Source organism: Nicotiana tabacum, chromosome 17 (genome assembly GCF_000715075.1).
Source record: "Nicotiana tabacum cultivar K326 chromosome 17, ASM71507v2, whole genome shotgun sequence".
Lineage (NCBI taxonomy): Eukaryota > Viridiplantae > Streptophyta > Magnoliopsida > Solanales > Solanaceae > Nicotiana > Nicotiana tabacum.
The window spans coordinates 7,343,521-7,369,172 of record NC_134096.1 but is presented as its reverse complement, the minus strand read 5'-3'; the positions used below and the strand labels follow the sequence as shown (position 1 = coordinate 7,369,172).

General features: G+C 35.7%; 1 protein-coding gene across 18 annotated transcripts in view; it reads right to left on the bottom strand.

The window, feature by feature from the left end:
- Positions 1-2,296: 2,296 nt before the first annotated feature.
- Positions 2,297-25,652, bottom strand: part of LOC107786447 (putative late blight resistance protein homolog R1A-4) — a 32,114-nt gene continuing 8,758 nt past the window's right edge. For 3 of the 18 annotated variants that reach the window (XM_075233930.1, XM_075233928.1, XM_075233936.1), the window contains 11 exons: positions 11,572-11,796; positions 10,708-11,034; positions 10,116-10,337; positions 9,249-9,578; positions 9,058-9,123; positions 8,695-8,916; positions 7,883-8,182; positions 3,403-7,133; positions 3,235-3,324; positions 3,003-3,087; positions 2,297-2,880 (listed from right to left, as the gene is read on the bottom strand). In XM_075233930.1, the coding sequence (XP_075090031.1) occupies positions 3,426-7,133; positions 7,883-8,182; positions 8,695-8,916; positions 9,058-9,123; positions 9,249-9,578; positions 10,116-10,337; positions 10,708-11,034; positions 11,572-11,796 (5,400 nt within the window). In that variant the 3' untranslated portion in view covers positions 2,297-2,880; positions 3,003-3,087; positions 3,235-3,324; positions 3,403-3,425. Of the gene's footprint in view, positions 2,881-3,002; positions 3,093-3,234; positions 3,325-3,402; positions 7,134-7,882; positions 8,183-8,694; positions 8,917-9,057; positions 9,124-9,248; positions 9,579-10,115; positions 10,338-10,707; positions 11,035-11,571; positions 11,797-25,652 lie in introns of all 18 variants that reach the window. The other 15 variants (XM_075233931.1, XM_075233929.1, XM_075233933.1 and 12 more) reach the window with 12 other exon arrangements.

Sequence of the window (25,652 nt, the reverse complement as noted above, 5' to 3'; positions counted from 1 at the left end):
ATTACTAATATTGCGTTCAGGTTAATGTAAGTGACCCGCCTTAGCCTCGTCACCACTTCGTCGAGGTTAGGCTCAGCACTTACTAGTACATGGGGTCGGTTGTACTGATACTACACTCTGCACTTTTTGTGCAGATTTCGGAGTTGGTCCCAGCGGCGTGCCATAGACTTGCTCGGATTTCAGCTACTCGGAGGAGACTTGAGGTTTAACTGCACAGCGTCTGCAGTTCTGAAGTCCCCGTCTATTTTACTTTAGCTGTGTGTTTGTTTCCAGACCGCTTTAATTTATTCAGACCTTTATTTGTATTTATTCTAAAATCTCGTGCACTTGTGACACTAATTATGGGATGGTATTTAGACACCGTTATTTTTATAGATTATTCACTATATTTAAGAATTTACTTCCGCAATTGTTCTTTGTTATTAATAAATTTAAAAATTATTTTAAAAATTGATAATATTATTCTAAAGTTGGCTTGCCTAGCAAGTGAAATGTAAGGCGACATCACGGTCCGAAGGTGGGAATTTCGGGTCGTGACATGACTGATCACAATGCAGAATAAAAGTAAGCAGTAAAGAAGAGTAAATAACACACATCGATTTATACTGGTTCGGTACCGTTGCGGTACTTACATCCAGTTTTCCTTGGGTCACAAGGGTTCCCTTAAGATCTTTGAAAATGTTACAACACATATGGTTTTAATGCGTTCACCACCAACGAACAGTATCGCACCTTGAGTTCTGAGTAATTGACACAACTCTCATTTGTCTACTAGATCTTTCTATCTTTTGAGACACTGATAACTAAAGATTACAGTGTTTGAACTAAGAAGTAGATGGACTTAGAATACAATGTATGTAGTTGCGCAAGCCTTCTTCTTGAAAGTATCAGCCTTTTTATAAGAGAGAAAAGAGTCGTTGAGTCTTTAACGAAATCAGAGGCACGAGATCTTTGCAAAAGGGTTTTGACCCAATGGTGCCTCTTTGAATCCTGCTCTTTGAAGAGTCCAGATTTTATTGTGACTTTCCTTGTCACAGATTGAATTAAGGAGCCATTTACGCCTGGAGTGAGCTTAATTCTGGACACAGAATAATTGCTGGCAAGCTTCTTGATTTGAGTATCCATGATTGGCAATCTCAGTTCCTTTGATTGAGGACGAATAAGTTTGCTTCTCTTGATTGACCATTGATGTAGCAACAACATTTTTATTCGAATCCTAATTGATCATTATTTGCTATTTAGAATCCTGTAGCAATCGCATCTTGCTGAGCATCTCCATTCTTTCCTTTTTGTTAGTCCTGCAAATATAACATAAGATAATATTGTCATCATTGAAACTTAAACTTAAACCTATCATTTTCTTAACTCCACAATTGAAAAAAGTTCTATTAATTTTGTTAGTTAATATATTGTGTATGTTCTATTTGCAGACATTTTTATCATTATGTAGCGCTATGTTTTTCTTCTCTTTCTAACATGTTCTTCTGATGAAATGGTCCGGTTATGTATTTCCTAGCAACTAATTAGTTATGTCATATATGGTTAAATATTAGTTGTGATTCTCTCTGGAAATTCATGTGTACAAGTCATTAATTTGTATCATGGCTTGTAAATGATGCAAATGGAATTCCTTTTGCTGAACTTTTATAGTATCTGCTACTTATATGCTCTTGTCAAGATGCTATTTTTACTGTTGACTATTCTTTGATGTGTATTGATAATATTGCTTTAATCAATAAATTTGAAGGCAAAGTGGAATTCATTACATTTTAAAATTTTAGGCATGTTTTACATTTCGTCGACTCTTTTGAAACGTGACTAAGTATACTTGCAATTGGGAAATATACCCCATGTGGCATCAGATCCAGTTTATCTCAGCAGAGTGCAGCAAATGCCAATCAATCCTAAATATTGTGGTTGGTTATATGATTCTCTGGTATTATATTGAATTGAGCGACAAGTTTCATATAGTCCATCTTGACTTGCTTGAGGTTGAGTCGTAATTGTTAGTTATATGATTCTTTGAGTTCATTGACAGTATTCATCAAGGTTTGGTTATTACTATTTGAAAGATTGGGACTTAGTTGGTGTAATAGATGAGGAGAATGGCATTGTATTGCATTCATATCTTTTTAATCACTGTACTCGCCTATATTCAAGCATGTAACTTGCAGGTTATACAGTCACTTGAACTCATTAGCATATATCAAAGACGTAGTGTTGTGGTTGTATTTTACATTTGCTCACTTAAATTCTTGGATTATCTTTGAACAGGAAAAAGAAAGGAACAGGAAAATAGGAAAAAGGATGGCATAAGACTTTAGATAATCGTATTACATGACTGCATAATGTGACTTCCAACAAGAAAACATGGCTTCAACCCAAGCTGAATGCCCAAATAGCCTACATTGGAGAGAGATTTCTGGGCAGTTTACAAGCAGTTCGCAACTTTTCACATCATGAGTTTGCTTTTGCAGCCAAAGTTGGTGAGTCTGTGACAGAGTGCTATCGATTAATACATTTTTCTTGCACCAATTTGTCTGAGGCCAAGAGGATTTTTAATAACGCTTACTGTTGCACATGAGCAGTGGCAAAGCCACATGGTCACAAGGATGGTCAATTGACCACCATTCGTCGAAAAATTACACTGTGTACATAGGTAAAATATTATGTTTTAGAGATATATAACACATACTGAACATCCTTTGTCAGGAATTTTTTCACTTCTTTTAAATTTGAACAAATTCCTAGATTCGCCGCTGCACATGAGGCCAAATATTGTACAGCAGCACCTATTGAAACATCTTGATCAAAGATACAGCAGCCTCAACTCCAAATGTGTCGATGGGCTGATTCTTGCTGCGCGTGAATTCCACCAGCCTGCATCACAATTAAAACTCTGCGTCGATGAGCTGATTGTGATGGTATTTCTTGAAAGATATATAAAAACTTGAAAAAGCTGAGATATAAGATAACTTTCATATAGTACAGAAGTTGCCCACCTTTTGTTTCAGTTACTTCTTGCTATTCTCATCTGAGTAAATATTATCCCATCATTGCGGAGAGTCAGCAATCCCATGTATGTTTCTGGACTTGAGGAGTAACATATGATATGCAAACAATCCAAGCCATGCCAAAGAAGAAAAGAGATTATATTTATACCAGACTAAGAATTTGAAAGAGCAAATGCTGGAATACGTAACAGCATGGGTAAATTTGAAAGATTATATTTACCCACAAAATGAAGAAAAGGACGGAGAATGCATCAGATGTCTGAGGATTTATCTTTAGCCTCTAAAGCTGGATGTATTCCTTATATGCATTCTGCAAAAGAAAATTACACTGGTCAAACTCCGCCACATAAAATGAAATGAAGGAGGTAATAAGTTCGTATATACTCACATATTTTCCCAGGGTAAAAGTGCTCAAGACTTATAAACAAGGAGCTGAATCCTGTCTTCTCCCATCATATCTTCAACATTTTGCTTAATCTTCAGAGCAGATTCTTCAAGTTGAGAGCTCCACTTCAGTTCGATACTTTTTAATGAACAAATATCCCCGAAACTAGGCGGAATCTCCTCAAGCTTACGACAGTGCTGCAGTCGTAATTTCTCAAGCGCAGGAAAGGATTCCTCTCTAACCTCCCACTTAGCAAGAGTCATTCGCTGCAACGTCAAACATTTGAGTTTTTGGAAGGTGTCTTCCTCCCCCATGTTCCATTCTTCCCCCTCGATGATTGCGTCTTTAAGGTACAGCTCTTCAAGGTTGGACAGCTTTCCTATTGTTGATAGTGAATCGGATGTCAGAGGAAACTCACGCAAACACAACATTTTCAGACTCGAAGAGAAGTGAAAATCCCAAAGCCGATTTGTCACTACAGAGAGCGCACTATCATTTGAATTTGAACTTTCAAAAGTTACTTTGAGAGATTCTAGTTCATTTAGGAAGTCCAATTTCGGGAACCAATATCGCCCTGTTGAACAATCCCATGATTCCTTGAGATTAAATCTAAGCTCTTGAAGATTGGGAAACCTTTTGAAAATATCCTCTGTGTCTTTTGAATAGGAAAGTTTGAGTCCCTGTATTAATCTCAAGTTCTCTGACTTTGAGTCCTCTGCAGTCAGTATTGGCTCATTCTTATCCAAATCGAAGAAAGAACAATTATCTATGCCCAGTACTCGCAACTTTACAAGATTCCAAATTGTTGGTAATATTACCAAGGGTAGTCCATATTTACTCACCCACAGAGTTTCCAGATTCAAGAGATTTGAAAAAGACGAAGGCAGAGATTTAACTTTTGTACGAATGTCTAAGTACCTCAAATGAACCAATGTGCATATTTCATTCAGCAAAGAATCATTCACCGTGATAAAAACCCTATCCAGTTGCAACACTCTAAGAAGCCTCAAGTGTCTTAGGTGACATATATCATAAGGACTTTTGTCATGATATATGTGTCCAGTTATCCTCAAAGAATAGAGGTGTTTATAACCAGAATGCCTTTTATTTTTTGAATCGAACAGGATAAAATTTTTATGCCCCTCACTATATCTAATGTTCATTTGACGTGGCATCAGATCTGAAGAAGATGATGATGGAGCACTTGAACTTAACTCGTCAAACAACTTTTCCTCTCTTGTTTTTATCAAACAAAAGTCATGCACAAGATCATGAATTTGGCAAGTCCGGATTTTACCTATCTCATTGAAAGAAATTACCAAGCTACTGGAAATTAAATTATCCAAATAAACATCCATCACTTCTTCCACACTGTTCATCTCTGTGTGTTCCGCAAATCCTTCGGCACGCCAGAATCTTTTCAAAACTTCTACTGGAATTGCTCTGTCCTTCTCATAACTTGCAAAGTAAAGTAAGCACAACTTTAAGGGATCAGGTAAAAGGTCATAACTTAATGCTATAACCTTCATCACGTCCTCTTCTTTCTGGAAAATGAAGGAATTCAAATTATTTCGAACTTCAAGCCACACACTCCTTTTCTTTTCCTTCCTCGCAATGACTCCAGCAATCAAATCAACCACCAAAGGAAGCCCTTTACAATTTTGGACTATCTCTTCTCCAACATCCAGTAGTTCATCAGGGAAACTTTCTTTTCCAAAGACCCTTTTCTCTAATAACTCCATACTTTCTTCTAATCTTAGCAATCGAAGATCAAGCGGATCACTGTGGCGTTGTGCATGCAAAGCCACTTTCGTTTCTCGAGTCGTCAAAATAATTCGACTTCCTTTCTCAACTTCAGGAAACGGTCTTGTCAACTCATCCCATGCTGCAGTGTCCCACAAATCATCTAAGACTATAAGGTACCTCTTTCCAAACAGATATTTCCGTAGCTCATCAACAACATCAATATTCTTACCGAATTTCGAAGATGAGCCAACAACTTGATTAAAAAGTTTTTTCAGCAACTCCATCTCGTCATACTTTTGATCGATTGTACACCATGCACGGATGTCAAAATGACCAAAAACTGACTTATCATTATACACTTTGTACGCCAAAGTAGTTTTACCGGAACCCGGCATACCAGTGATCGAAATGACATCTAGCGTTTTTGGTCCACTGGTGAGCTTCTTAATTATCAAGTATGTCTCCTCTTCAAAACCTACGATTATTTTACCAGATATTGATGACTTACGCGCAACTGGCTTGTTGGGAGAGTTCACAACAATGACGCCCATGTTCTTGGGAATCTTCTCAATCAAATTTGAGATCTCTTTTTTGAAAAGATTGATCTTTTCTATGGCAAAGGGAAGTGAGAAAATAAGATGTAAGAGACCATTATCTCTTACAATAATTGAATCAATAACATCTTTTGTCTCGTATGCCACATCTGAAACACGTGCCCAGAGAACTTTATACAATTCTTGCTCAACAATCCCAAAGAAAGATCTTAGAAATTCTAGATCTTCTTTCACCAACCTGATTTCTTCCTTTATCAAAGCAACTAAATAAGCATTGGAATTGAGCAAATCATTTAAGTGTCTAAGTAGAAGATGCATGAACAGGGGTCCATCAATCCTGGGAAAGCAGAGTTGAGATAAGTCCGGGGCTTTCAGGTAAACATCTTTGACTTCTCTCTTCAGGAGTTCAATATTTTCGAGCAAGTCTAGAGTTGCACGGTTTGTTTCATTGGTACTCTCTCCTTTCTTTGATTTCTCTTCTAAGTCGCGAGCAATAACTGATACGTCCCTGGTGAGTGCTCCAACACGTGCTAGGAATTCAAACAACTTGCCATTACAAATAAAGTCCTTAGGCACATCAGTGAGAATGATTAATAGGAACTCTATCATGATATGAATGTTTCGAGCCCCTGGAGTGCTAGCGGTAATAACATTTATCATGTGCTCTTGTAGATGGATCAAATATTCTCTAAGAATGTCCGGAGAGGTTTCTAGGAGCTGCTTAATAAAGTGTGCAACTTCTGCTGATGTTGAAGCTTTCAAATTTGTAAAACATACGTGCATAACCTCCAGTTCAATTGGAATAATCTTCAAGAGTAGATGTGCTAGTTTGAAGAGTCGAGAATCTCCAGGAAACTGATCATCCCAATGGAAGCGTCCTACTCTCTGAGCCATTAGTTGAAACTGAGGTAGGACATGTTCAACAATCTCATGCCCAACACAACCATTCACTATCAACCCGTGGAAATCTCTTATGTTGGCACATACATTCTGAAGAATCTCGTATTCAGTCACGAATGGCGAAAGTTGTTCAGCCCAATACTTGGAAAGATGATGGAGATTCAGAAGGAGGAAGTCCAACTGCTCCCCAGTCATGGAGGCACTTGATTTAGCAAGATAACATGAGCTGATACAATATTCCATATTCTCCACGAGGCGAGGATGGATATGATGCATGCCTTGTTTCAACCGCATGTAGTAGCCAAAATCATATAAAATTGTTTCAACCTCTTGTCTTCTGCGAGTCATTATATAATTAAAGTTTTCCAAATCTAAATAAGAAAGCTGGACATATGTACAAAAAATTGCCAGCTCCAATTTTAGCTTTTCAATTAGATCCACGTCAACTGCTTTTTGATTTTCTTCATTCTTTAAGCTCTCTATGAAATCCAGAACATTGACAATGTCCTTGCGAAGAGCAGACAATGACACCTGCTAAAAGACCAAACATTATTTCAAACTCTCACAATGAAAGACGGTTAATTCTCTATATATTATGTTCTTAGAGTTTGAGCAACTGGTTATGTATCCAAAATAAGCATGTCAAGAAAATGGTTTACTATGCATATGTTCAACTGGTGTTTTATTAAAAGAATATGTTCAGCTGGTGTTCCCTCCACCCCCCTCAATTTACTAGATTATGAAACGATTTAGTAAAGATTTATTCTAACCATTCCGAGGAAGAGATGAATAGAAGTAACTGTCAAACATATAAACACAACCTCTTGAAAATCATAACTAGCCAGGATTGATAAGCTTTATAATGTTTAGTTGTTTTTTTTATTCTTACAACAAGAAGTTTATAATTCTATCAATAAGTTCCTATTCTTTGTTATACAATAGTGAATGCACATGTCTCTAATAGCAAAAACTTGCTCGTACTCGGTATTTGTACCAAAAATACTAACAAAGAAATTTATGTGCAGACACATGGCATGCATCTGTTGGTTTAGTATATAAAGTCACAATTAATCGAAAATAAATAAAATAAATCGAACAAGAAACAAAACTTATCAAATTCATGATATTAAGAGAAAAAGTAGTATATACGTCATGGATTTCAATTTCTTCAACCATAGGTTCATTTGCCTCAATTTTTTAGCTTCAGGAACATTTGCTGAAGTATGAAGTGAAGAAACGGAAGTAGAGGTGATTAAGAGAAGGAGGGAATAATCACAACATACGTCACGGATTTCAATGTCTTCAACCGTATGTTCCTTTGTTGAAGTGGGAGAAGCAAGTTTCTGCAAATAAACACCAATAGCATCAAGGTACAACCCAGAACGCCCGTGAAATCCCACAATAGCTACACCTTCTTTCATCACAAGTGAAAATGGGGTTCCACCAGCCTCAGACCCAAATGGTCCATAATTATTTGCATTAGTTATAAAACATAAAGATTTTATAACCGAATGGCCATCAAAACATTCAAATGTACCCTTGATGCCCGTTAAATGTTCCAATGGAGTTGCCTCAATAACGACCTGAGATTATTGCAAATCACATAACAGTTAAATAAGTAGCAGAGTCGGGAATTTTGACAAGAATTCAGAAAAGTGCAAGAATGTGTCATATTAGGATTTGAAATCTTTGGACCTAAAGAAAATTTAGACACTTAGTTGAAAACCCCTCAATGCAAAGGAGCCGACAAACTTAAATATGAAGCAATATGTGCATTCATATCTTTGACTTGAAAGATACTTATTATATAACTATAGATTTTATGTTGTTTATACGAAAAATGCAAAACGTTGCTACACTATCATATTAAGTTGACCAATAACGTGATTTTTCATATCAAGAGTCTGGTAAGGTAACTTGAAGGCCGTAAGATAAATGAATTAGCTGCTATAGTTGGTTCAATTGTCTTGATAATTAATTATTATTATTATTACATAATTTAAGATTATTGCTATGACATGACACAAATTTAACTTGAGAAGAATGTTCCAATCATGAGAAATAAATATGTCGACCATAATATTTTTGGACTTACCTTATATATTCGACCTCCATTCCCACCAAACTTTGGTGAGTCTATGGTAGTACCTTGTTCAGTAATGGTTCTAAACATGATGGAGTCTATAACATCTCCATGAGCAATCAATATTTCTTTAATGGGACTTTTCAACTTGTAATTCCATTCTGATCCACCAATATTGCCTCCCCATGGCTCCACCAATATTGAGTCTGCTTGATCGTAACTCACTTGATTTTCCTTCACATACATAACAAATTAAATCAATGGCTCCATTATCAAATTTTATCCCTATATTGGTAGTATTATTTTGCAGTGAACCAAAAAAAAAAACAGAATGAATATAGATACAGTCATGTAAAAGAAGAGATGGCAAGGTACCATTGTTGGCAATTTACTTTCATATTTTGTTATCTTCCCTTTCTTATGATCACCTGATCCTGATCCCTATATAAGGTGTCAGAAGAGTAACATAAATTAATTGTTTAATGAAAGGGATCTGGGCCTGTGTGCGGTGAAGAAAATTAAGGAAGTAGAGGTGACTAAGCAACAAGCGAATAATCACAACATACGTCATGTGTTTCAATTATTTCTTCAACCATTGGTTCATTTGGCTCAATTGTTTTATCTTCAGGTTCATGTGCCGAAGCAGGGGGAGTAAGTTTCTGCAAATAAACACCAATAGCATCAAGGTATGCTCCACAATGCCCGTGAAATCCCTCAATAGCTCCACCTTCTTTTATCACAAGTGAAAATGGGGTTCCAGCCTCAGACCCAAATGGTCCATAATTCTGTGCATTAGTTATAAAACATAGAGATTTTATAACCGAATAGCTACCACAACGTCCAAATGTCCCCTTGATGCCTGTTAAATATACCAATGGAGACGCCTTAATAACAACCTGAGATAATTGCAAATCACATATCGGTGAAATAAGTAGTAGAGTCAGGAATTCTGACAAGAATCCAGAGAAAGGTGCAAGAATGTCACATTAGGATTCGAAATCAATAGGTGCATTCATATCCTTAACTTGAAAGATGCTTACAACAACAACAACCCAACATAATCCTATAAAGTGGGGTCTGGGCAGGGTAATGTGTACGCTGACACTGTATTCGATAGACCCCCCCTAACTTGAAAGATGCTTATATAACTATAAAGTTTATGCTGTGTATACTGAAAATGATGCAAAAAGTTGTCACACTATCATGTTAAGTTGATCTATAACATGTTATTTTTCATATCAAGAGCATTATAAGGTAACTTGAAGGTTGTAAGCTAAATGATTAATCTGATATACTGATTTAATTGTCTTGATAATTAACTGTTATTCTTACATAATTTAAGCTCATTGCTATGACATGACACAAATTTAACTAGAAAAGAACGTTCCAATCATGAGAAATAAATATGTCAATCATAATTTTTCTGGACTTACCTTGTCTCTTCGACCTCCATCCCCACCAAACTTTGGTGAGTCTATGGTAGAACCTTGTTCAGTAATGGTTCTGAAAATGATGGAGTGTATAAAATCTCCATGAGCAATCAATATTTCTTTAATGGGACTTTTCAGCCTGTAATTCCATTCCGATCCACCAGTATTGCCCCCCCAGGGCTCCACCAATATTGAGTTCGCTTGATCGTAACTCACTTGATTTTCCTTCACATACATAACAAATTAAATCAATGGATCCATTATCAAATTTTTATCCCTATATTGGTAGCATTATTTTGCAGTGAAAAGGAAATAGAATGAATATAGATGTAGTCATGTAAAGGAAGAGAAGGTAAGGTACAATTGTTGGCGATTTGCTTTGATTTTTTGTTATTTTCCCTTTCTCTTAATATTTCTTATTATCGCCTGATTCTGATCATCCCTTTTTTAAAGTTATTATTCTGTTTAAGATGTTAGAAGAGTCACTTAAGTCATTAGTTTTATGAAAGGGATCTATGTTTGTGTGCAAGTATGAGGTGAAGAAAATCCAAGAAGTAGAGGTGCTTAAGCAAATGAGGGAATAATCACAACATACGTCATGGATTTCAATTTCTTCAACCACATGTTCATTTGGCTCAATGTTTTTAGCTTCAGGTTCCTTTGATAAAGTGGGAGGAGTAAGTTTCCGCAAATAAACACCAATAGCATCAAGATACGCTCCACAACGCCCGTGAAATCCCACAATAGCTCCACCTTCTTTCATCACAAGTGAAAATGGGGTTCCCGCCTCACACCCAAATGGTCCATAATTCTTTGCATTAGTTATAAAACATAGAGATTTTATAACCGAATAGCTACCACAACGTCCAAATGTCCCCTTGATGCCTGTTAAATATTCCAATGGAGTTGCCTCAATAACAACCTGAGATTATTGCAATCGGTTAAATAAGTAGCAGAGTCTCGTAATTTTGACAAGAATTCAGAAAAAGTACAAGAATGTCACATTAGGATCCAAAATCTGTGACCTAAAGCAAATTTGGACACTTTGCCACTTCCTTTGGATTGAGAGGATTCAACTAACTTAGATATATAAGAAAATTATATTTACCCTTTCTACATAATTTTTAGATGAAGGGGATTCAATTAAATCCGTAGCTCTACCGGCCTTGTGTTAAACCCAAGTGAGGATCTATAGTGAAAGAAAATGGTGTGTTCATATCTTTGACTTGAAAGATGCTTATATAACTAAAGATTTTATGTTGTGTACACTGAAAATGCAAAAAGATGTTAAACTATCATGGTAAGCTGACATATAATTAAATGTCATTTTTCATATCTTGATAATTAAATTTTTATTACAAAATATAAGCTCATTCCTATGACATGACACAAGTTAAGTTGAGAAGAACGTGCCAATCATGAGAAATAAATATGTTGACCACAATTGTTTTGAACCTACCTTGTCTCTTCGACCTCCACCCCAACCAAAATTTGGTGAGTCTATGGTAGTACCTTGTTCATTAATGGTCCTGAACATGATGGATTTTATACAATCTCCATGAGTAATCCATATTTTTTTAATGGGACTTTTCAGCTTGTAATACCATTCTGATCCACCAGCACCTCCCCATGGCTCCACCAATATTGAGTCTGCTTGGTCGTAACTCACTCGATTTCCCTTCACCTATATAACAAATCAATGGCTCCATTATCAAATTTTATCCCAATATTGGTAGTATTATTTTGCAGTGGAAAAAAAACATAATGAATATAGGCACAATCATGTAATAGAAGAGAAGGCAAGGTACCATTGTTGACGATTTGCTTTGATTTTTTTTCAATCCTTTTCTTTTAATATTCCTTATGATCATTTAATTTAAGTTATTCATTCTAACATAAGTCATTAGTTTTATGAAAGGGATCTGTGCTTGTGTGTAAGTATGAGGTGAAGTAAATGAAGTAGAGGTGATTAAGCAACGAGGAAATAATCACAACATATGTGAGAACTAGTTAATTTATCTACCTTCGCGCTGTCACAAAAAAGTACTAGCGAGTTATTAAGTGATCATTTTATAAATTAGTCCATAAATAAAAAGGAGAAATATGACAAACAATTAAACTAATTTTTTATATGTCTAACTTTTAATTTTTTAAGTCTATTTCATTTTCCTCTTTTTTGTTTCCTTTTTAATTCCAAAATATAATGGAAAAAATAAAAAGGACAGTGAGAACCTAATTTTTAACCATACATGAATTTTTCACGGAAAAATGCACAAGTACCCCCTCAACCTATGACCGAAGTTCCAACTACACGCCTTTCCTTTTTGAGGATTCTATTACACCCATGAACTATTATAAAGTAAAATTATTGCCTACCCTAAATGCTGACGTGGCAAAGTGTGTGTGTTTCCGTCTCTCAAAGAGAATTAGAAGCCCAAAAATTTACTTACCGGTCTTTTTCTTTTTCTTTTCTTTTTACAACACCATTCCGTTGAAAATTCATTTTTTAATTTTAGATCGGTATTTTTTCTTCAAACCTTTATTGGTTCATTCTTACCTTTGCATTAGCAAGAAAATAAATTTAAATTTGATTATATGTACGCGTGTCATCTTTTTATTGGATATTATACTTAATTAATTATGACAATAACTTAAAAAATATTTTCCTCTCTTTTCAAAAATATACAATTCTTTTCTTAAAAATTCCACAGCAACGACGACCAAAGAAATTATCATTACGTGAATATTATTTTTTTACCGAAATCGATATCGGAGAATTAAAATTTTGGACTTCATTGTTGTCATGTTGCTACTAGTCATGAAAGAATAGAATAATAGATAAAAATAAGGAACATAATGAGAGAGAAAATAAAAGAGTAACAATATATATATTGGCAGGCGAGTGTATTTCACCTCCCAAGAAACATCTAGTTATGACATTTCAAGGAGATATTTATTCCATTTTAGAATAGTTTAGGGGGGTAATAGGATTTTCGTAAAAAAAATGTGTGTAGTTGGAACTTCGGTCATAGGTTGAGGGGGTAATTATGTATTTTTTCATTTTTCACCACCTTTAATATTCAAATAGCTTTTAGGTATTTTAGATTATATTTTACTTTTTAGTAGACCTCACTAGATAATTAGAAAACGACAAAAACAGCCGCAATTTTATATTTTAATTGTGTTCCCATTTTCAAAAGAAAGAAAAGGTTCCAAAAAATATATTTTAACAAGTCTACTCTATTTTTTTTTTTTAAGTTAAGAATTTTCATAAATGAATTTTGAGTACTATTCGATTCCATCCTAAATCTCACCAAATTTGGACTCCAAAGTGTGTATCTCTTTAGCATTTTTTTCTTTCCATACTAATCAAGCAGGAGTAATACTTTTATTTTTACTAAAAAAAAAAGAAAAAAAAAAGAAGAAGCAAAGAACGTGAAAGGTAAAAGGAAAAAAAAAATCAAAGAAGAAAGAAAAGAAGGCCCCCTATATTTTGTGCTTCCTTAATTCTCTTATTCTTTTTAGTGGTCCCACCTCCTAAATTGATTTTCCTCCGTATCACGTGTCCATAATTCCTTTTTATCACAATTTTTAATTTTGGCATTTTCCTTTTGATTGTTAATATTCTTTTCTTGCTCTCCAAGCCCATTATCTGGTGAGAGCTTCATATAACAAAGAGAGACACACACACGATATAACATGAGAGAGCAGAGAGAGTAAACGGAAAAAAGGGGCGAGAGAACGAGAGAGAAACTGGGGAGAAGGGAACAAAAATCGAGCGACTTTCTCCTTCGTTTTCTTCCTCATTGACAACAACCTTCCCTGGTCTTCTTCGTCTTCCTTCCTCAAAAACGCAGCAGCTGAAAAGCACCTAAAACAACCACTTAAACTCCTTATAATAAACCCACTTATCACAAAACACCCCTGTTTCATCCGAGAAAATATGCACAAAACCTTCTGTTTGCTACAATAAACTGCAAAGTTTTTTCACGATAATACTCTGTCGGAATTTAGAGTCTAGTTTAAGGTATTTTCCGGTCAAAGGTAAGGTCACCGTTCGAGTTTTACGGCGAGGTTTCGAGGTTCCGTCATCGACGAGGTTTCCGTTCCGGGTTCTGTTGATGGAGTCTTATTTCTGCTAATAGATCGATACTCCTCTGTACAAATTTGCCTTAGCAATATAGAAGGAAGTTTACTGCTTTGAGGTTCATTCTTTTCTTCAAGTTTTATTAGTAGCTTATATGCCTATAAGATATTGTTTAGTTGCTGTTGAGCTGACAATTTTTTATAGCTTCTGTTTGTTAAAGCTTTCAAATATAGGCCTCATTGGTTTATGTAAATCTCATAAAATTTTGTTCAAATTGTTGAATATGGTCTCTTGATTCTATGTTACGTGAGATTTGTCATGCCTTTTTGTTTGTTACAATTGCTTGGGTGTGAGTTACCGTTGTGGCATGTTTTAGTATTGTCAATATTTAGCGAAGATTAATTAATATTATTGTTTTGATCAATCAACTCGTTAAGTTGTAAATAATACATAGTAGTTCGCTAATATTTTAAAGAGCTCATTACAACTCTATATCTATAACTCATGACCTTACAATAATCTCAAATTCAAGAAAAAAACAATTTATGAATACTCATAGTTTGCTCTAGGCGCGATTAATAATAAATCATCGTGGCCATGGGTACGGTTCCGTGGCATGGTCACAATACGTAAATCACAATTCAAGTGTTGTAATGACCCGACCAATCGTTTTAAGAGTTGTAACCTTGTTTCCCCCATTTACTGCTCCTTTTATACTTTATAGTTGTTATGTGACTTGCCGGGCTAGTCGGTTCGGGTCCGGTGAGGTTTTGAAATGAATTGAGACACTTTGTCTTCAAGATAAAAACTTAAGTTGCAAAGGTTGACCGGATGTTGAGTTATGTGTAAAGGTTGACCCTGGAATAGAATTTTGATGATTCCAATAACTCCGTATGGTGATTTTGGACGTAGGAGCGTGTCCGAAAAATTATTTGGAGGTCCGTAGTTAAATTAGGCTTGAAATGGCTAAAACAGAAATTTAAGTTTGGAAGTTTGACCAGGGAGTTGACTTTTTGATATCGGGGTCGGAATCCGATTCTGGAAATTTATATAGGTCTGTTATGTCATTTATGACTTGTGTGAAAAATTTGAGGTCAATCGCACTTGATTTGATAGGTTTTGGCATCGAATGTAGAAGTTGAAATTTCTTAGTTTCATTAGGCTTGAATTGGGGTATGATTCGCGTTTTTATCATTATTTGATGCGATTTGGGTTTCGACTAAGTTCTTATGATTTTTTAGGACTTGTTGGTATATTTGGTTGAGGTCTCAAAGGCCTCGGATGAGTTTTGGATGCTTAACGAATAAATTTTGGACTTGGTATTTTTGCTGAAGTTTTCTGGTGCACTGTCTGGTTTCCTTCTACACGATCGCGTGAAAAGGTCCGCGATCGCGTAGTCTTAATTGGGCAGCAGAGATTTTTGTGCTATGCGATCGCGAAGCAAATGGTCAGCAGTGCTACGTGAATGCGTGGATTAAGTCGCGTTCGTATAGAGTAAAGAAGGGAGCTGAATGTTTCACGCGTTGTGCTACGTTCGCGTTCGCATGGTTGTCCGCAATCGCGTAAGGTTGAGAAAGTTGTGATTCGCGTCCGCGTGATGGAGTTCGCGATCACGTAGGGTAATTTTTGGGCAGTGGAAAGTTGTACTTCGCGATCGCGAGACAGAAAATATTTAATATCGAGGATTTATTCATTTTTCATTTTTGACGAATTGGACCTCGGGAAGAGGCGATTTTTGAGAGATTTTCAAAACAAACAATGAGGTAAGTGTTCTTAACTCAATATTGGTCAAATTACCCGAATTCATGGTTGTTTTTAATATTTAATTGGTGAATTAAGTTGAAAAGTTTAGAAAACCTTTTGGTTTAATTTGAAGATTTGAGGGTCGAGTTGATGTTGGATTTTAGTAAAAATTGTATGGTTGGGAATGAGCGTTCGTATTTTGTAACTTTTGTTGGGTTCCGAGACGTGGGATCCACAGATAATTTTTGGGTTAAATTTCGGATTTTGTTAGAAAATTTATATTTTCACATGGAATTTATTCCTATAATTTGTATTGATTGAATCGAATTAATTATGACTAGATTCGAGCCGATCGGAGTCGGAAAATCGAGGGAAAGACATTCTTATTAATTGATTGAGCGTGGTTTGAGATAAGTGACTTGTCTAACCTTGTGTGGGAGAAATTCCCCTTATGATTGGTATTGATATGAAAATTTTTGATGTGTTGAAAGTCATGTACACGAGCTGACGAGTGTGTACACAGGCTAAATGTGGAAGATTATGTCTTTAAACTGTTGCATATTAATTAAATTATTTTATTCTGTTATATTCATCATCATTAATATATTTTCGCATTTTAAATTTGCCTGACCTATTCCTACTAAATGTTTTACATGTTTAGATGAAACTCTGTTTCTTTTCTTGTGTGCAATAGTTGAAGGTTGAATTTCTTAATTTAAATATTATTAAAATAAAATATTTTACGTTTAAAAATTTGATATTAAGGCAAGGTGTTAAATTTATGAAATATTATTTTTGCTGAGTTATTCATTCATGAATATTTTGTGAGATTTTGTACTCATTGTGATTGAGTCGTGAGCTCCTTATTGTGGAAAATATTGTTGTTGATTTATTTTTGACAAGTTGAAATATTTGGGCACTTGAGGTGCAAATTGTGATATATTGTGATATTGATACGCAAGCAATAGTATAAGGTCTGGGTGTTGAAACGCATGTGGTGAGATAAGAGTGGCTTGATACGCGTGGCTAGTAGGGGAACTACTAGAAGTTATGCGGTGTGATAAGGGTGGCTAAAACGCGGGATGCTATTTCAGGAAAAATGATTTCTTTAAAATTAAATGTGAAAGCTACCGCGGTGATATAAGAAAATGATATATTGTGAATTTATTTATGATTTGGGACTACGATGCGGTACATTGGGAGTGCCCTTGTTGATATTTCTTTATGGCTGCATTTGCCTTTGGTTATTTTGGTGATTTTTTTAAAGTTGTAAATTTATGTTTTCTTTCCGCAAGATATTATTTGTCCTTATTCTGTGAATTTAAATTGTGACATACTACTTACTTGATTCATTCTCATTGTCATTTTGTTATTATTATATTGTTAAACTTTTCATCCTGTCTTTTATTATTCCAGTAGGGCCTTACATGACCTCGTCACTACTCTACCGAGGTTAGGCTTGACACTTATTGGGTACCGCTGTGGTGTACTCATACTAGGTTTCGGCACATCTTTTTGTGCAGATCCAGGTACGCCCTATCAGACCAGACATCAGTGAATTTGACTGTACACGGAGACTTCAAGGTACATCTGTCAGCATCCCCAGACCCTGGAGTCCCCTTCTTTCCTTATTATGTCGTTTTTCTTATTTTCTTTAGACCCTGATGTAAAGAGACACTGAGGATAAATTCTTAGAAGCTTGTGACTTATTTTCTACCGGGTTTTGGGAGTTGTAATTGTTAAATTTATAATTCTTATTTATTCAACTATTAAGGATTAAATTTCAGTTATTCTGCATTGATAGGCTTACCTAGTCTTAGAGATTAGGTGCCATCACGACATCCTACTGAGGAAATTTGTGGTCGTGACAAGTGCACGTTTCATGCGACTTGACCAAAATTTCAAATAATTAAAATAAACATATTGTAAATCGCGGGTGCGTTTCACGTGGTGCGATTTGCAATATGTACAAAAATAGCGAGTGCGAGACATCGCGACTTATTCAAATAAATTTCATAAATATTAAAAAGGGGCTAAAAATAAATGAAAGCGGTATAAAATCAGCAATGCATAAAAGGTTTTAGACTTGTAATAAATCAAATAATTAAGCCGAACATTAATTGTTAAGCGACCGTGCTAAAATCACGGAACTCGGGAGTGCCTCACACCTTCTCCCGGGTTAACAGAATTCTTTACCTGGTCTTCTATGTTCGCGGACCATAAATAGAGTCAATTTTCTCGATTTGGGATTTTAAAATAAACCGGTGACTTGGGATACCATAATAATTATTTCAAATGGCTACTCTGATTAAATAAATAATCTCATTTCGAACAATATCACTTTAATTAAAAAAAACTCTATATTCTTCGAAAAATGGAGGTGTGACAAAGGACAATTATTATTGTCATTGTTCTTGTACGAACTTGAAAAAGAATTAGAGGTGTTGAGCAAAGACGAAGGTTGGTGAAGTTTTGAAGTTGAGATTCAACTGCTAAACTCATTCTAGATCCTTAGTTGCTGATGAGATTCGAAAATGGAGAAAGAATTTCAAATATACCATTGTTGAAAATTAAAAAATCTTGAACAAAAAACGAGTTTGTTGAAGTTCTTGGTTGTTGGCCAAATTGATTACTCGGGTTTGGTGATAATGTTGTTGTGAAATTGTAGTTGAAATTTAAGCTTGATTGGTGCGGATTTGGTTGAGGCTTTGTTGAATTTTGAGAAGCAAAATTAAATTTGAAGCTCTTGAAAATTGTAATAAAATATTCATGAAATCAAGTGTGTTTTGGAAGAACGACTCATGAAAATCGGTCCCGAGACTGACACATGGCAATGCCGTATAGGTTACGGTCTTTTTCTTTAAGTTCTTATGCGCTTGAAGGAGGTGTTTTCATGTTTGGGTCCAAGTTAGCACATAAGGTGCAAAAACTTTTGAAAAAAATAAATTGATAGGGGATAATAAGACCCCGAAAAGAAAAGGTGTGATTGAAATTTCGGTGATAGGGTACTTATACCTTTTCCCAACCAAAAAGAAAGATGATAAAGCATTAAAAAAAAGTACCTGATAAATTACTGTAACCATTAAACCCAAAGAAAAAAAATGAAGAGAAGAAAGTAACCAAAGGAGAAAAAAGAAAGATGATGTTATTATGAGTATCAAAGATTACGATTAGTGAGAAAAGTATGAACAAACCATAAAATGAAATGTTTGTTTTATTCTTCCAATTTTGTTGTAACTTAATCTTTTTATCAAAAGATTGATAGAACCTATTATTAGTTGATTGATATAATTATTTTATTTGAATGATCTTGGCTTATTGCTAATTGTTTTTTTTTTTGTAGGTAAACAATTTTATTTACCAAATGAAAGCGTAAAAAACAAAACAAGCACCTCCTCGACAAGGTTGCTCTACCTCTAACCGTCAGAACTTCCCATAACTCCCAACACACTCATTAACACTACTCCTTAAGGATAGAAATTAAGTTTATCATATTTTATTTTTTTAAATCCCTTTCAAATTAGGAGAATCTATAGTATTTTCACACTTCCCCTTTAACCGTCAGAACTTCCCATAACTCCCAACACACTCATTAACATTACTCCTAAAGGATAGAAATTAAGTTCATCAAGTTTTTTTTTTAAAATCCCTCTCAAATTAGGATGATCTATAATGTTTCCACACTTCCCCTCCAGCGTGACTCGAATCCAGGACCTAACGGTCATGGGTGAAGGTACTTTACCAACTGAGCAAACCTCACTTGTCAGTTCATCATGTTTCTTAGCAAATCTGGCCTTCAAAATTCCTCAGCAGTGCACTTCTTGGGTGATTGCTCTAATGAAAAGAGCTCTTCAATTGGAATTGCCATGTTAAACAGGAGAAGGGATTTAAGTGTGAAAGTTAGTTAAACTACTTGTGATCAGGATTAATTAAGAGAATATTGATTTATTTGATTATTTGATCGATTTTATGCAATTATCAATCGTTATACTCATGAGAGCAAATCAATAAATTAATAATCTGAAGTAATTGGAATTAGGGATGTACAAAGAAAATCGATAAATTCCACCAAATCGATAATCTGAATCAAACCGAAAAAAATATTCGACGGTGATTTGGTTTGGTATTGAAAAAAAGTAATCCAACCATAATTGATTTGGTTTGGTATTAACTTAAAAATTCAAACCAAAATTAAACCAACCCGAGATTACATATATATATTTTAAATATATTGTATTCAAAAATATTTATTATAATGTAATTACATTATAAATTTTTAATAAGTATTTTAATAATTTATGTATTTTAATATAATTGTTTAAGTCTAAGCTTATAATTTGGGGTGAAATTCAAAAATAGCCAGATTTACAAGTGATAATTGAAAAATAGCCACAGTTTCAAAAGTAATAGAAAATTAGCCATTTTTCATGTAAAGATAAATCTGAACGAAAACACTGTTCAAAATTTTGAAAATATTCCAGCATAATATACTGGTCCAGCATAATATGATGGAAGTTCATATAGAAGTGCTCCAATCTCCAGTATATTATGCTGGAACTTTCCGTGTGTTGGAGTTCCAGCATAATATGCTAGAAGTTCATACACAAGTGCACCAATCTCCAATATATTAATGCTGGAACTTTCCGTGTTGCAGCAAAATAATGGCTATTTTTTTTTTACTTTACAAATACTGGCTATTTTTTAATTACCAGTCCAAAAATTGACTAGTCCGTGCTATTTTCACTATAATTTGCGAATAGTCCATATAAGTGTTCGGTTGAGCCCAAACAGAATTGAATAAAAACAATCTAACAAAATTGATCCTTTTTACTGGACCCCTCCCCGTATAACTCATTCCATTGTTTTAGCTCAGTCGTCATAGAATTCTTGAACCTTTTTGTTGGCTTAAGTGAATGTTAGTTTTGAAGATTGACAAAGGAACCTCGGGCATGAACCATGTCCATTCCTTAGGTCCATCCTTTGTGTGCATAGACATGGGCTGAATCGAGTATGTGGGATGAACGTGAAGGAGATAAGCTTAACTTGGTCGAATTAATATCTCCTGATCTAAAAGGGTTGCATAATTTATAAGGAGAAGGACTCCTTAATCAAAGAGAACACTATCCAAGATAAGGGAGGAGTTAGAGATTAAGATCAACTAGAACTCTTCCACCAAGGAAGAGTAGCATTAGAACTCTAGTTGATTTCTACTCTACTAACTCTATAAATCGCAGGAAGTTCTCATTCTACAAGTGACGCACAAAAGGAGAAGTTAAACGTGAATTGAGAGCAAAATAGCAAGGCATTTTGCAAGCATTTCGTGTGTGATTCAAGTGTGCGAACCTGAAGCTACATGAACCAGATAGAAGAACCAGTTCCAAGTGTCTGTCTTTTATTCTAGTTCAATTGTAGTAGGTGTTTTCATATTGTACCTTTCAGCTTTATCTGGAGGCAATTGTAATAGGTACTCAGAGTATTCAAGTTAGAGTTAACTTGAAGTTGTCGCAACAGTTAGAGGTTGTGTGCCACAACGGGATTAGAGTTAATCCTAAGTTTACAAAAGTGTTTTGTAAATGCAGTTTTTGGCTCAGTAATTTGGTGAAGTATTATGGGAAAATCGTACTGCGAAGTAGGTCGTGGTTTTTTCACCTTTTGAGCCAGGTGTTTTCTACGTAAAAATCCATGTGTTATTTAATTTCTGCATTTATTATTCCGCAACAGTAGTATAAGGAGCACATAGAAGAACCAGGTCCTTCTATAATCTATGCACGCGAAAAATTAGACACCACACAAATCACCCCCCTCTTGTGTGGTATTGAAGTTAAAACATAAATTGATATCAAAGCAGGTTATCCTTGAAGAGGCTAACACCTTAGGAGAAGATCAAGATGAGTGCACCACCTGAAAACTGGGAAGGGCAATCCACTGCTAGGCCACCACTCTTCAATGGCCAGTACTACTCCTGGTGAAAAAACAGAATGAGAGACCACATCATAGGAGACGACTATGAGCTATGGGACATTGTCACATATGATCTACTGGCTACCATGAAGATAAATGCCGAAGGAGAAGAGGTGCCAAAAACAAGAGCTGACTGCACTGCTGACGACTTGAGGAAATGGGAGAAGAATGCTAAGGCCAAGAAATGGCTCGTGTGTGGACTTGGTCTAGACGAGTACAACAGAATTCAAAGTTGTACTACTGCTAAGGAAATTTGGGACACTTTGCAAGTAGCTCATGAAGGAACACCTCAGGTGAAGAGGTCCAGAGGAACGTTACTATATTCTCAATATGAGAATTTCACTATGAAGGAAGGAGAAACCATCCAAGAGATGTATACAAGGTTCACCACACTAACAAATGAACTTAAGTCTCTTGGAAGGGTTATTCTTGAAGAAGATAAAGTTGAGAAGATTTTGACAAGGGTTCTGCCAGTCTCGTGGGAGAGAAAAATCACTGCTATTCAGGAGTCAAAGAACATAGCCACTGTTAGGTTGGAGGAGCTACTTGGAAATCTCACTGCTTATGAACTTAGAAGGCAAACCATGAAGATGGATGTACCCAAGAAGGAAAGGATCCTGACACTCAGAATCACTGAAGGTTCTGATCTAGAATATGATTAAATGGCTATGATCACAAAGGACTTCAAGAAGTACCTAATGAGAGGAAATGGTTCTTCGAGAAGTGGAGTCTACAACAAACCAAGAATTCCTGAAAAACAGACCAATGAGGGCTGCTACAAGTGTGGGAAGACTGATCACCACATCAAAAACTGCCTTCAATGGGAAATTGAATGGAAGAAGGAAAGAGCTGAACAAAGAAACAGAAAGAAGGAACAAGTCCATCCCAAGAAGAACAAAGGATCAACAAAGGCTATGGTTGCTGCTTGGGGAGAAAGCTCAGATGAGGACTCAGATGATGAAGATGAAGATGAACAAGCACTTATGGAAAATGGAGAATCCGATGAGGAATCTGAAGTAAGTATAATCCATCTAAAAGACAAGATTAAGTTTTTGTCTAAAGAAAGGCTATCTGAGTTACTTCTAGATTTCATTGATGAATCTGAGGATATAAATAATGAAAAGAAACAGCTGTCTAAGGAATATGTGATTTTAAAAGCAAAGTGTAAGAACCTAGAACTTAGAGTTAGTGAGACTGTAAGTGAAAATACTGCACTAAAGAACCAGGTTCATACAATTCAATCAAATGTCCTCGAACTTAGATCTGAAAACCTAAAACTGAAATTAGGAACAAGTAAGAAGATAGCTGATTGCACACAACTCACTCTAGAAGAAAATGTAGGTAAACTAAAAGATGAGTTGTATAAGAAGGATGAGCAGGTAAGAATTTTGACAGAGGATCTAGGCAAGGTCAAGCATGAACTAGACAAAACTTGCAAATGGAACAGGTCCTCCGATGCACTGTCATGGCTACAGGAACATCACAGTAGCAATAGAAGAGGAATTGGCTTTGGGAATCTGCCACCTAAATGGGATCCCAAAAGTAAGTATCTCACACTTCCTAATAACAAAATTTGCACACACGGTGGTAATACTGGTTACTATAAAAGTGAATGCACTGCAAAAGAAAAGGCTAGTCAAAAGAATTAAAAGTTTGTTCAAAGGAAAAATAGGCTGCCAGGTTAGGCTAAAAATAATCTGATTCATCCTTTTGCCTATAGAAAGGGACCCAAACTAGTTTGGGTTCCTAAGACTAACCCTTGATTTCTTTTTGCAGGTTCAAGTGAAGGGGAGCAGCCGAATATGGTATACGGATAGTGGCTGCTCAAAGCACATGACATGAAGCAAGAACCAGTTCCTTTCACTTGAGGACCTCAAAGGAGGTAATGTCTCCTTTGAAAATGGGAAGAAAGGTGAGATCATTAAGGTTGGCAAGGTAGGTAAGACTGACTCTCACTCGATTGAGAATCTCTATTTGATAGACAGCCTAAAATACAGTCTAATTAGTGTATCACAACTGTGTGATAGAGGTAACTTGGTAGCATTCACCTCTACAAAATACTTTGTGATTAATTTTACCACTGACAAGATTGTTTTGCAGGGAAAAAGAGTGAACAATATATATATTGTAGATCTGTCCACACTGTCAGAAAATGAACTCACTTGCTTAAGTGTGTTGGACAATGATCCCCTCCTTTGGCACAAGAGACTTGGACATGCAAGTCTGAGTCAACTCAACAAATTAGTCTCCAAGGACTTGGTGATAGGACTGCCTAACATCAAGTTCAAGGAAGACAAAGTTTATGAGGCTTGTGCAAGGGGGAAGCAGGAACATGATGATGAAGCAATTGGGCTGGTAAGAAACTTAAATGAAACTACAGCCCAGACTGAAACTGCACTGGAAGAAGGAACAGGTGATGGAACAGGTTCTTCCACCCAGAGAAACATGACAGGGGGAACAAAAACAAAGAGGAAATGATCCCCAAACCTCAATGGAACATGTCCATAAACTTGTTCCACAACAACAAAATACTGAAGGAACATCAAGAGGAAACCAGTTGGTTGTGAAACCTTACAAGTATCAAAGTTCTCATCCCATTGAGAACATAATTACTGATCCAACCTCTGGAATCAAAACCAGATCTTCATTAAAGAATCTTTGTACTTTTGATGCTTTCTTATCTCTTATTAAACCTAAAACTGTTGCTGAGGCTTTGTAGGATGCAGACTGGGTAAATGCAATGCAAGATGAACTCAACCAATTTGAAAGGAGTCAAGTTTGGCATCTGGTATCAAGCCCCTTGGACAAATCAGTAATTGGCACAAAATGGGTCTTCAAAAACAAACTTGATGAAGATGGAACAGTTACAAGGAACAAGGCAAGATTGGTGGTTCAAGGATATAGCCAAGAAGAGGGCGTAGACTACGATGAAACCTTTGTTCCAGTTGCAAATTTGGAAGCAATAAGACTCCTTATAGCCTTTGCTGCTTACATGGAATTCACCTTCCACCAGATGGATGTCAAGAGTGACTTCCTCAATGGCTATCTAAAGGAAGAAGTGTTTGTCAAGCAACCTCCGGGGTTTGAAAGCAAGGATAGTCCTGATCATGTACACAAACTTGACAAAATACTTTATGGGCTCAAGCAGGCACCAAAAGCATGGTATGAAAGATTATCAAAATTTTTGCTTGAGCATGACTACAAGAAAGGTAAAATTGACAATACTTTGTTCTTGAAAGAAAAAGGTAAAGATCTCTTGGTAGTTTAGATATATGTTGATGATATAATCTTTGGAGCAACTACTGATAAGCTAAGTAAAGATATTCGGTAAAAACCGACCAAAAAAATGACCAACGTTGGTCGGTAATGGCAAAAAACCAACCTAATCGCGACCATTTACGTGTGGACGGTATTTTTGTGGTCGGAAAGGAATACCGACCAAAGTTGGTCGAAAATTACCGACCAACTTTGGTCGGTCAATTAAATTCAAAAAAAAATATTGCAAAAAAAACCGACTAAAGTTGGTCGGTTTTTTCCGACCAAAGTTGATCGGTAATTTAATTATGTAAAAAAAATTCATCATCTGGGAATCGAACCGGGGTCTGTACTGTGGCAGGATACTATTCTACCACTAGACCATTTGTACATTTTGTTTTAAGAATGTCTTTTATTTGATTTATACTCTTTAATTGTATTTTCGCACGAAAATAACCGACCAAAGTTGGTCGATTTTATTAAAAAGTAAATTA